Here is a 13772-nt window from a genome sequence, read left to right as displayed (position 1 = left end):
GGGCGGTGCAAGGACAGTAAATCTATTGACAGCAAATCTTGCACATATAGACGTGGCTGGTGTTGGGTAGCACCCCTTTAATCATCAAGCTTTCGGGCGAAATGCCCTTCTTCAGGATCTACACAGTCAATCACAACAACGTATAAGCAAAATCAACCTAGGTATAAAATCATACCAAACTTAACTGACCTTATATATTATACATTTCAAAATATACTCAACATAAAACATACCTCAATTCAGCGCATTTTATAACAAAAAACAAACCAACTTCTATTACTAAATACAATCTCAAAACAATACTTACTGTGTTGGTGCTGGGTGTGATCTTGTAATGTTGTCTATGTGAAAGTTATGGTCGGGTGTATCTTATATGTGTTTGTGTATATGAGGGGGGGGGGGGGCGTTTCTGTACTAAGGCTCGTTCTCATTTAATCAATCATAAACTACCAATACTCATTTTTTTCACCATCCAACAATATAGAAAAAACTTATAAATTACAATTACAATTTCTACATATTAATACACTTCTTATAGTACATACGAACATACACATCCACGTACATAAATAATTCATACACATAAATCTATTTATTCAAATACTTACATACCTACACCCACATTACTTTAACAACAATTCAACCTTCCCAAAAATACATCATTATATATCTACCTACAGTTACATCTATCACTACTTACAATTCTTTCCAACTAAATAATATTCTAACCATCTCAAACAATAACGTATTTATTATATACTAGCATTCAAATAATCTAACAAATCATCTAAAAAAATAACATATTTTTATACACTGACATTCAATTAATCTCTTCTCATCTATTTCTATATAATACACCTTCATACATCTATTCAATACTTCCCATTAAGTCAAATAATCAGCTACAAAACATAATAATACATACTTACATTTATTTCTACAATTGCTCATACATATCAATTTCTGACAATCAGTTGTGGAGAAGAGAGGAGGTGACATTAACATTCCATGTTAATTCCGTTTGGGTGGAGGGTCTTTAACTTGTCAATCCAAAAGGATTCTCGGCGTAGTGTTGTTATGTGCGATTTGCTCTCGATAGCTTCGATGGCTGTAAGTTGTAGGTTGGATAATGAGTGTGAGGGTAGGTTGAAATGTTTGGTGTATGGGAGTGTTTTGTGATGTGATATATAAGGTTAGTTAAGTTTAGTATGATTTTATACCTAGGTTCATTTTGCTTATACGTTGTTGTCATTGACTGTGTAGATCCTGAAGAAGGGCATATCGCCCGAAAGCTTGATGATTAAAGGGGTGCTACCCAACACCAGCCACGTCTATATGTGCAAGATTTATATATACTTCATTATCATGCTGCAATTATTCTTTTTCCATCACTGTTGCAATTTTTGCACACACTTCCCAAGAAATCTTATATTAAAGATGATTTCAATGTATTTTTCATATCGCCGAATATTGCCCTCATTTGATAACCTTAACAAAATTCTAAATGTAGTTAGAAATAAATTTTGAGGTACTCCAACTCTGTGCATAAAAGTAATTAAATTATTGGGCTGAAGACATACCTAAGAAGTACAGTTACATTGCATTTCCTTTATACATCTATAGAATTATCTTAATGAATAATGCCCCATTGAATGTAGTGACCTTGAGAAACTTCAACCATAATACTTAAAATGCTTTTCTTTTGTGGTTAAATATATATATAAATATATATATATATATATATATATATATATGTATAAAATCATTGGGCCAATTGTAAAGACATGTCAAATGTTTGGAAAAACTTTTTAATAACATATCTTCTATTTTTTTTTCTTTATATCGTGAGAAGCTCCCCCAGTAGCAGGTACTGAGAAAGTTCAAAGGTGGGGTCATGCAGAGTTTAAGTTGCTCAATCCATGTGGCAAATATGACAGATTAATATCCGAAAATTAGATAGGTTATAGATTATAGAGAGGGGCATGTAATGTATGCCCGTGGGATAAGGAAAGAGTCAAAATAGCCTGGCTTTATAGGGTGAAGATTTGGGGAGTGCCCACCAGGCTTCCGTCCGCCCGGCCATTGTACACACAATGTGCACATTTGAAGAAAAATGAATAACATTTCGTCATTAAGAAGGAAAAATTGATTCATAACCATTAGCGTGTTACCAATTGAAGACCAGTGAATCAATTGATTCATGACTCCTACCTCTCCTTCTCTCTTTCTGAAAAGGTTGACGACGTAGAAGCAGAAGAAATTCTGGCTGGTTTTTCAGTTCTTCTGACAGTCACTGGTGTCAATGAAACCATTACAACCGATGATCTTCGTCTCGAGCAGGGGAATGCCACAAACTTGACAAAGAACCAAAGTTATCTGCCGGAAGCTAGCATTTTCGTTCCGGGAGAGGTTGTTGCGAATAATATGAACATAACCCGCGTTTTTGCTACAGGTTTCCGTGACCCGTCGCTCTTTCCGTTTTCATTCAAGAATGAAAATAACACCGAAGAAAACAGAACCGTTGAAAATACCGAATATAACAGGATTATTAATTCTCGCATTTTAGGGGCGTCTATCGGGAATCGGGTAATAGAACGCTTAAAACAGCCTGTCCGAATTTTGTTCACACCTCTCATACAGGTAAGCTATTGCGATTTTTATAGATTTCTTCTTAACAACGTCCCTGTTGATGTGGGAATGTGTTCAGTTTTGATTTTTTTCATCATCTTCTTCATTTTGACACACACACACACGCACGCACTCAAAGAAATGTATATTGTTATTCAAGTATTCAAAGCACTAAGGAAAAATGTCATTCAACCACATCAAAACTTGCCTCTTCCAATGTTATCTCTCAGTACATGATTCATAATTGGTGATAGAATGAAAAAGTTAAATCAAATTACAGACCAAGATTTATTTCTTAGCAACTATGATAAATATTGTGAGTTACTGGCACCTGCAGAATAAATTGAGAAGATATTGCCCTTTTTTTCCGTTGCACATCTCAGTTCATCACCTACCTTGGTAATTAATTGCCTGGCTTTATATAATGTGATTGCAATCATTTTGACATGGGCGAAGTTTTTCCTTGCTGACGGGAAGGTCAAAGCTCATGCTTAAAAGACAACAACAAAAAACATTGAATTATTTAATGCAATTCATTTAAACATTCAGAATGGTACCAATCCAATTTGCGTGTTTTGGGACTACGAAGCTAACAACGGCACGGGTAACTGGTCGACCAGAGGCTGCTGGCTGAGTAATTCCAGCACCGATAAACGACCGGAGTGTGAATGTAACCACCTCACAAATTTTGGTATTCTCATGGTAAGTCAAATGCTGTTAGTGATGACCAAAGTGCCAATAATGGTAATGAACACGTGGGCCGCTGATGAGAAAGAAAGTTGTGATCCCGTTGGACTAAATACAATACATGTCCAGAAATAGTCTAGTTTGGAACGTTTTTATCAATTCTTTTATGCCGACTATACGCGTTAAGCCGAGTGATGGCGCAATCACGTGAGCTGCTTGGAACTTTCCCATCATTAGAATTCCACTTGAATTTTTCTTTCCTCTGGCGGCCTTGAACAGTCTGTTTCCATTATGAATAAAATAATAGCTGTATTTGGCTATTGCAATATATAGCCTAAGGTCTAGAAAATTGCTCTGGATTTGGAAATTATTGATATTACAATATGAGTCATAAATAAGATAACATCACTTCCGTGTAATTTCTCACAAGATGCTGTAATCATAACCATTGTTTTGTCCGACTTCAGTTCAACTTTATAATTGTGCAAGTATTTTTCCAACAGTCTCACCATTTAATATTTTATGCATTTCTCCAGTTATGTTGAGTTAAAAGAGACCACATTCTAAAATACTGTACTGAGAACTTCCTATACAAGTGAAAATATCATTCACTTTCAAGGAATTGTCTGGAATAGAACTAAAGCTGGTAATAAATGAACGAAAAATCCTATTGCAATTTTCCAGGCCAGTAGTACAAAATGTGTCATTTAGGGACGGTCTTTATAGCCGAGAGCAATGTTCTTCGACATAGCCTGCTACGGTTTAAGTCTATTCCGTCTTGTAACCTAGATTTCAAAGCCAATAAGCAGTATATGCATATATTCATCACGTTGTCCTCCTTGATTTATCTAATTGTGACCCTGCATCTCAAAACGAACAAAAAGTCGCCAGACATGAATTTTTAGTTGAGACCATATTATTCTAAAAGAGCAGACTTTAAGCTTTAAAATGATGTATAACTCAAATCAAATGGACTCTCCTAACCTATCTAAATATTGGAAAAAAAGCACAAACTCAGGAAAAGTGTGAACTGAGAAAAGAGGCTCTGAAGTACAGTGTCTATTCAAGCGCTTAATCTTTACCAAACCGTGCTGGCTGTGCGATGAATGGGACAAAAAACAGGAAGTAAACCACCAGAGTAACAACAATGAAGGGATTATCAGATTAGGCTGAAATTAAGCATGCCTTATTAACACATTCTGACCATAATTGATGCCAACTTTCAAAGCAGTAGCACTATCTTTTCAAAAGTTATTAGAGTTGAAAGTGAAGAGTGTGGACAAGGTTTTTCAGAAATGAAAAAGGGATTCTTAAGACACACCTAATCACACTATTCTACCAAAAATGTTCGAGATAAACTGCTAAAAAAACACACTTTCCTGCCCGTTTTATGATACCAAATTTTAGCATAATGTAAAAGAAGACCCGCTCTTTCAGAAAATATGAAAAAGTCAAGTTCGGCTAGGTTGACCCATTTCACTTATTTTCAGTCCTCACGCAAAATCAGTGTGTGCGACTTTATGTTCGTTTTGAGGTGCACGGTCACAATTATTATTTCACAACACATAGAACATACTAATAACTCCAAATCAGGACTATATATTATCACACCAAAACATAAAATCTGCTTTGAGAGTTTGGCCCTGGCTTTTATGGTTTATTCCTTTTTGAGCCAGAGACTTTGGAACGTGTTCCACGCTTTGCGCTTTTCTGTACCAATAGGCTCTCAGGGCGCACAAAGGGTCAACTCAATTTCAACATTAACATTTATTTTAATTTTTAAGCGAGACACGCTTATAACTCATCGATGCCATTTCAATGTCAGCCCTAAATATAAGATCTTAATTAATATTAATAATTAACGTTATTACATTATGAATTAATTTAATTACATTAATTAACATTAATACAACAGTACTTTATAATCGTATCCACTGCTAAATAGGAATAATGGTAGAGGCACATTTATGTGCCTCATGAACTGACGAATGAACAACTGACTTCAGGAAAAAAAATATATATATATGCATGTGCAATTTTGAACGAACAATGATCTCTTACTTTTTCTTCTACTTTCGCTTCATTCTTCTACCACAAGGATTTACGTGGCGGTTCTGCAATCTCAGTCCGTGTTGACTACACGTTGGAAATCATCAGTTACTTTGGGTGCTGCATGTCGATCTGGGGACTTCTTGCCACCATTCTCACATATGCTATTAACAAGTAAAAACTATTTTCTACAGTTTTGAGTGTTCAGATAATATATTAGGCAAAGTAATGATACGTATAAAAACTGAAATCCAGAGGTCTATCTGCTTTTGTTTATTTGATTGTTTATTAGGTTTTTGCTGTTCACTTTGATAAATTGTATATATTATACCAACCATGCAATTTCATAGGAAACATGAATACATGTAAAATCATATGCAAACTCTCATAGAAAAGCACTCGACAATCAGTATGGGCCTAAACAAGTATAGTGATAAGAGCAAAAAAGGAATATGTGAAGTTTTCAGCGTTACTTCCAATTTTTCAGAGTTCCACGGAACCTTTCTGCTAAAGATATGTGATTTGTGATAGATGTAGGATTTTCTTTAGATATAGGGTTTCTTACATTGAATTGAAGCAGTTGCTTACTAGATTTCTGCTCTTTTATGCTGAATAATGTATGTATATAGGACATGAATTTCTTACGGTAAACCATACCCTATGGAGTATGTCATGCACTTTTAGAGCTTCAACACGTGCCTTGATGAAAAAAATCTGTGTGTGTGTGTTTACATGTGATCATATATATATATATATATATATATATATATATATATATATATTAATTTAGGAAATATCATTTACTCAAGTGCACAAGTAACTAAATATTACAGACTAACCTACATTCTGACTGATGAGTTTAGAGCGACATGGTGACTCTGTGCATATCTGAATATTGCGCTACTAATGTGATCGGTTACTTCATCTTTCTTTTTTTTTTTTAGACAGGTCTTTTACATTTCCAAGTTGGAGTCCATTTAAATTCACATTTAGTGAACAAGAAAAATTTCATAAAGGGGCCTATAAGGCCTACTGTTTCTGTTCCTGAAAAGAAAGAGTTAGCTGAAAAGCATTTCGCAACATAAACAGTTATATCTTAACAAATGCATTGCATTTGTGGAATGTTGGATAAATCGGGAATGAGTAAGTTAGGGTTTATTTATATCTTATACAGGAAATTACGGGATCGGAAACCCAACCAAATTTTGATTTCGTTGTGCTGCGCACTCCTTGGCTTGTATGTGACCTTTGTGTTGCTGATCAGCTTTGACATCGAGGAGGACAACGATGTGCCAGCAACTCCTCCATGCTCAATTCTGGCGGGCTTCCTCCACTACTTCATGCTGGCGTCCCTCTTCTGGATGGGGGTCGAAGGTTACAACATGCACCTCTTACTTGTGCGCGTGTTCAACACGTATGTGCCTCACTTCCTAATTAAGGCGTCGCTGGTTGCATGGGGTGAGGTTTGAACCAGTATGACGTAGACATATGCACTCCTTCAGTCCTAAATATCAATTCCATCACCATGTTTTGGCTTTTAATTAGCACTTAGAATTGAATGAGGAGAGTGGGCGTTGTCAAAGCTGAAGAAAAATTGAGCACATTCCATTATTTTGTTTTTGTACCTTGCCAACACATTCCCTTTGCAATGTTTTGTTGCATGATGTGTGAATGAGATCTTTTGCTTATCTACAATTACTATGTTCTTACGCGTAATTGAATTTGTGTGTGCGTTTCAATTTGTAACCCTCCTTTGATGGTCTCTTTAAACAAACAAACAAACAAACAAAAACAAGGAGAAGGTGTAATTTCACTTTGTCGAACATGCTTTACGTTTTGGAAAACCTGCTTTGCTAGTCACGGGAAATGAATAGAATAACATTTATACATTTCACTTCGATAGCAAAAACACTAAGCTAAATTGACTAACACTAAGTATGTCTTCATCATCTTACTTCAGGATGTCCGCTTCTTATCGTTGCCATAACTGCTGGAGCGACGCGTCAAAACTATGCTGCAGCTAACTAGTAAGTTTCTTCTCTACCCCGTACGGATTGGTCTTTTGTACTTTGTACCTGAATAGAAATTTTACCGTTTACATCGTTGTCGCCTACTCCTGGTACAGTAATAATGACATGGTGTTATAAAGCAAGCGTAGCCTTTTCCAGTAACAACGCTCTTTCCAGACGACCTTCTTATTTGGATTGCCACAGTATTGCCAGATAGTCTCACCCATTTATACACCCCGGTCAAGAAGGGCATCGTGGGTAAAACATGATCCAAGGAAGTACGCATCGGATGGGGTTTGAACCCAGGGCATTATAATTATGTGAACGTTCGGATCCTTGTCCACTATGCCACACTGCTTCCAAATGAAAAATTGATATTTGAATGAAAAAAAAAACCCTGTGTATTACAACGTAAAAACGCAATCTTTGTTCGCTGTCTTCCATGCATATCGAAATAAATGCGAGAAAAAAAAATGTATAGTCGAAGTTATCATTTTCCTTTGGTAAAAAGTAGCTCAATGTTGGTTCATGTTCCGGATTTATTTACAATTCTAACTAGTTGCAACACTGACAGAAATCTCCGCAGATCATCCTGCCTGAGTTGATATGCAAAGCCACCCCCCCCCCAAAAAAAAAAAAAACCCAAAACAAAAACAAAAACAAAAACAAAAACAAACCCTGAATAAATTAGTCTTTTTGATCTCCCGTTCGGTAACTGCAGTTGCTTCTTAACAAGTTCACCGTTGATTGGAGGCGTGCTTGTTCCGGTCGGCGTAATCATGATTTTCAACATGGTAGTCTTCGTTCGTGTGATAAGACAACTCAACAAAACGGTCCAAGGTCGAGTGATCGACGAGACAGAAAAGCGACAGCGCCTTCGACGTTTCCAAAACGCAATCTGCATTTTGCTGTTGATGGGCCTCACCTGGGCCGTCGGGTACCTGAGCTTTATCAGACCGGCAAACGCGGCGGTTATCGCCATCTTCACCGTGCTGAACTCGTTACAGGGATTCTTCATCTTCGTACTGTATTGCGTGCGACAGCCTCAAGTGCGTGGAATTTGGCGAAGCCAATTTCAGTGCTGTCTGCCCCGGTCTTCCGATGCTGTTAACTTCAAATTCGATACCAGTACCGATCACACCAGTTCAACATCCAAGGACAATTCTGGAACGCTGATCTCGTTCAGTGAAAAACAGTCTATGGTGGGACATCGATCGACCTTTCGCCCCGAAAGCGTGGAAATGACTTTCCCAGAAAGAACACCAAGGCTGATCTTCCCAAACGAAGCATTTGAGTTCTGAATTGAAAACAAAAACAAAAACACAACAACAAGCAAACAATAGCAATACTATACTTTCGTAATGAAAACAAAACTAGGGCCTAAGTTTAAAAAAGTAGGGTCTTTAAAATGTATCATAGATTGGGCTTTAGAATCTCTGCAATCTCTTGGTCAATTGCCATGCATTGATTTTTACTGATCCACACTGAACGCATGGCTCAAGTCTTGTATAGTGTTGTAGGTGTACCGAGATGCATGATTGGGAAAAAAGTTGTATTTCATGAATTTACGGGCCCATTTTATAACACGAATGATGCACCGGCCTATTTCGTGGATCAGTGAGAATTTGATGCTTTTGTTTAAGTCTGTAATAGTGCGCTCGTAGGTTTAAACACTTCCAAAGACTCATGCATCTAATTCTCACCGATCCACTCTGTCCTGTGCATCAGTTGTATATTCTATGTTATGTCATAGCATACTCAGAGTCAACTAAATAGCCCAACGAGAAAATGTTAAACGTATAAGTTCGGTGTAAGATTTACAGCACGGTAAATGGGCGTTTCGAGCTCTTTGAACCCAAATCAATCTTGGTTGTGACTCTCTGTCTGTCTGCCACCATGTTACTACCATTTTGGAAACGGAATCCTTTTAACAATAAGTCACCATGATTTCTTTTTCTCTCTTCCATTCCCTGTGCCTTTAAGGACCCTGGAGGAATGACAACTGCAGCTGAAATTTATCATTGTTAAGCTATGTTATACTTATATAGTTATATATTACATGGTTAGCTTGTAAAAAATGCTCGATAGAGGAACTTGGTATATATGTATATCATAATGATGCATTTTACCTGTGGTGATATAATGTTCATGTATACTAGTATGTCAAACATATACCTTATACATAAAGATAAGTAAAGCTTCAAGAAACTACGTGAACTTTATCATTCCCTTCATTCCTGGGTGAACTGGGCAAAATTAACGTTTGAAATGATTTACAGAGTACAAACAACAATAAAATTGAATGCTTGATGACCACTTTGTTGATGCAGCGGGGTTCTGCATGTTTCTACATTAGGAGTAATGTTTTGAATTTGTTGTAAAATTTTACAACTGGTCACCTTTCATTTGGCATGAGGATGCAAACATAAAATGGTCTCGAAAGATAACTGAGTGTGGTTGAGCGTTTGCTAAGTGTTTGCACAATAACTTATGCGAGGATGCCAAAGGGAGCATGTCCTCGTCACAAATAGTGTCGAGGTAACCAGTATCATCTGTCTCAACAGAGTTTCGGGGATAAAGGATAACAGAAACAAGACCAAAACAAACCAACAAAAAACAACGAACAAACAAACGAAAAACATTAATTGTTTAATTCCTTGAGGCATTACACTGTATTCCTTTCTGTAGTTGTGAGGGGTTTATTTTTTTAATTTGGGAGTTAGGTCTTTAATAGAAACTATGTATGATAATAATGACCTGTCTTCTGCTTGTATGATTAGTACGTACTTGTAGTAGGAAACTAGGAGGACCGATGATTTGTGCACAAGATGAACCATTGTTCAAGCAAGTTTTCACCTTCTTATGATTTCATTTTAACTTTCACCTAAATAAAGATGAACATCGGGCTAATACAATATTTTTGTTGTCTCTTTCAAATCAATCAATCAATCAATCAATCAATCAATCTTTCTGATTCTACCTTGTGCAGAAAAAAGTGGTTAATGCGCATTGTAAAAAAAAAGAGACTGATCGTTGGTGTGCGCATTTGTGTATTCTTGCGTATTTGCATGCGTGTATGTGTTTGTGTGTGTGTTTGTGTGTGTGTTTGTCTGAGTCTGTTTGCATGTTTGCGAGATTGTCTTGAAAGTTGGTGTATTTGGCTTAAGTGAAAGTAGGTATGTGGGCATATTTATTCGAGTAATCGTGTATGAACGGTGACTTGTCTATAGTGCATTGTCTTGTGTAATGAAAATCGGGTAACAGAACAAAATCAGGACTTATCGATCCGCCTGACAATGTATAATCTACTCTACCTTATAAAAATGAAATATAATCCTATTTGAGCCAATTCGGTTTCAACTGGTAGCAACAAGGCCTGCATTCCATTTTATATGCTTCATGGCCATGAAAAGGGGTTCCCAAATTATGCCAACCTGGCTGAAAAAAGTAACTAGCACGTATAACCGATTGGATGTTTTCAGCCACAGCCGCTCTCGAAACGCAATTAAAAGGCACCAATTTTGTACCTGTGAGTAACCTATTGGATGGAAAAGTAATCTCATCTATGATATCAATAGTTAATACTTAACAAAAAAATGTCAGTCATGTAACTTATATTGCGCCAATTCCAATCTGTTGATTGCTTAAGGCGCAAACGTGATATAAGTCTTGCTATCTTATTGTTCGTTACATTCCAAAGGCAGAAGGACGGCTGTTGCCAGGCATTGTAAGTGGTTGGGCGTAGTAAGTTGTCGACGCCCTTTAAGACCCGAATTCTCCACCTACCGTGGACCAACTGAAATTGTTACGCCAAAAAAACACGGGAACTTCTGTATATTTCTTCAAAAGCAAGAGTTGGACTGTTGCCCCCCCCCCCTTTTTTTAAGCAGTGGGCCTAAGCCGGCAAACAGCTCGATCACCCCACCACGACGACCACCACCATCACGGCTAGAATGTTAGTTTATCTCAGCCTTAGAGTAAGGGTGTGAAACTTTGGAATAAAAAAAAAAAACATCTAAGAGTCAATAAATATCAAAATGGTGGCCGTATCTCTCAACCTTATTCACCACCCCCTTCCACAGACACATATACAGAGAGACACACAAAACAACGCTGCATAATGATTATCCATGACTAAACCACCATCCATCAGAATTCCTGAACATCGCGCCCGATTCTTTTTTTTTTTACTCACCCCCCCCCCCCCAAAAAAAAAGATACCATCATTGATATTTTGTATCCGTGTTTGATGCTTGGGACATCAATAAAGGCAAACTTTGATACCTGAACCTACAAAGGCAGGGAAAAATCTGGTGCTTCTGAGATTGGTAAAGGATGTAAGTTATCTTCATTTGTCAAATAATGACTTAAAGGCAAAGAATGATAAAGAGTTTCATTTCAAATTGGTTGCTTTTCGTTATGTCGATTTCCAAACCCCTGACGAAGACCCGTTCAAAGGTCGCAAGCTTTGCATTGGCATTACAGGCATTCAAAGTAAACGAACGCTACGTCCACTGTGATATGTGTGTGTGTGTGTGTGTGTGTGTGCGTGTGTGTGTGTGTGTGCGTGCGCGTGTGTACACAATATTAGCAGAGGCCCGATGGCCCAAGGCAAGGGCCACTAAGAATTTCTGTCGCTCTATCACATACTAAAGAAGGCTGTCTTTTGGTGGCCCGATCTGGCAGATCGTGGCACTGATATCAAATATTTCATATTACATCATATTTCAACTACATTTTTGTTTTTGCGCGACGAAAATAAATTTCAAATGCAAATTTTTTAGTGTCCCGAGAAAAAAAAAAAGTTTCGAAACCCAGATATATATGAATGTGTACATACATACATGGATACATAAATATCATACAAATAATGAATTTTTACGAGTGCAATGGACAGAATATTTCACGAGGTGAAAGATGAAATGATCCATTCAACTCTGCTGCGTGTATATAGTTGAATGGATAAAACATTTCATTTTTCACCGAATGAAATATTCTGTCCATTGCACGAATGAAAAAAAAAAAAAAACCACTTATTATTTGTTTTATATAACGCCTAAAGTAGATCCTTGTCATTTTCTTTTGATGTTTTATTAATTTAGAAACAAGATAGAATCGTAAGGCCGTGTCACACCTTTCCGGGCAAGCCTTGCGTGAAGAACAATTTTTACTACACCTGGAGGTCCCCGCAGATGACCCGCACATGACAGTACCTAGCACGTATATCACCCGTAGTCGCCCGGAGGTGCGCACGCAAATCTTTTTACCCGCAACAATGTTTATAGTCAAGGCGCTAAATCCTGTAAGGGGCTTAATTAAGGAGTTCGTTCAACCCACCCCGCAGAAAAGGTTTGACCACACAGGGTGGTAGATGGGACCTCCATGAACACCATTAGGTAGTATGTGATTCCAATTTGTGGTATCAATAAAATTTTACAGGCCACTTTTCATCATTATTTGTTGGAACAAACGTAAAATAGTCTGCATATGCCAAGACTACTACACGCACCACCGGCACTTGCTGGAAGCTCTATGGGACGCACAGTGCCAGTGGCGCGTGTAGTAGTCTTGAAGCACACTTTTTTCGACCAAAAAAGGTTTGTGCCTGCAAACTAACGGAGCTGTCACACCTGTCCGGGTACTAGTAAACTACGCCGGCTTGTAACGAATAGGGATTTCCCAGCAAGCAGGAGAATTATCTGCGGGCGGACAAAGATGTTGACGAGTTCCGTACTTGCGTCTTACCTGCTAGACGCTTGCTACTTACCTGTTACTTGAGTGTATTCCGTATGACCTGCGTGAAAGCTTCGAAATCGACCCGCTTTCAGTTACGAGCGACATACGGGGACTGCGAAGTACCTGCGTGGGAGTCGCCTGCGAGGTCTGCCACTAAGGGCCTCCTACTTGTGTTGTGCGTGTACCTTTGCGGGCAAACCCCCGCGACAAGTTTTGAGCATGCTCAAGGCCTTGTTAAACCGTGCCTGGGGAAGCCTTGCGGGTTGACTTGCGGTTAAAAAAACAAACAAACAAACAAACAAACAAAGAAACAAAGAAACAAACAAACTGCCCGAAGCTCCCCGCAGTTGGCCCGAACCTGGCAGTACTTATCTGGTATCTCGCCCGTAGTTGCCTGGAGGTGCGGACGCTAATCCGATACATTTACCCGCAGCCAAGTTTTGAGCATGACCAAAACGTTTTCCGAGTGAGTCGCGGAGACTGCCTGCAGAGGTCCACGCAGAATCAAGAGGCCCGTAGCTGCCGCAAGTTGCAAGCAGCTGACCCGCTTGAAGTACGTAAGTTGCGCGTGGATCTATGCAAATCGAATTCCTGTAGAAGGATTCCTTCACCAAGTTGCCAGCCCTCATTCGCCACCCATGAGCCTGACACGCAGGTCAGATG

General features: G+C 38.3%; 1 protein-coding gene across 1 annotated transcript in view; it reads left to right on the top strand.

The window, feature by feature from the left end:
- Positions 1–10366, top strand: part of LOC140246384 (adhesion G-protein coupled receptor G6-like) — a 31133-nt gene extending 20767 nt beyond the window's left edge. Inside the window, exons 10-15 of the mRNA XM_072325852.1 lie at positions 2236–2640; positions 3178–3330; positions 5414–5538; positions 6539–6822; positions 7325–7391; positions 8095–10366. Of these exons, the coding sequence (XP_072181953.1) occupies positions 2236–2640; positions 3178–3330; positions 5414–5538; positions 6539–6822; positions 7325–7391; positions 8095–8674 (1614 nt within the window). The 3' untranslated portion in view covers positions 8675–10366. The remainder of the gene's footprint in view (positions 1–2235; positions 2641–3177; positions 3331–5413; positions 5539–6538; positions 6823–7324; positions 7392–8094) is intronic.
- Positions 10367–13772: the final 3406 nt, after the last annotated feature.

This window comes from Diadema setosum, chromosome 2, assembly GCF_964275005.1.
Source record: "Diadema setosum chromosome 2, eeDiaSeto1, whole genome shotgun sequence".
NCBI lineage: Eukaryota > Metazoa > Echinodermata > Echinoidea > Diadematoida > Diadematidae > Diadema > Diadema setosum.
This window is presented reverse-complemented; position numbering and strand designations above follow the sequence as displayed.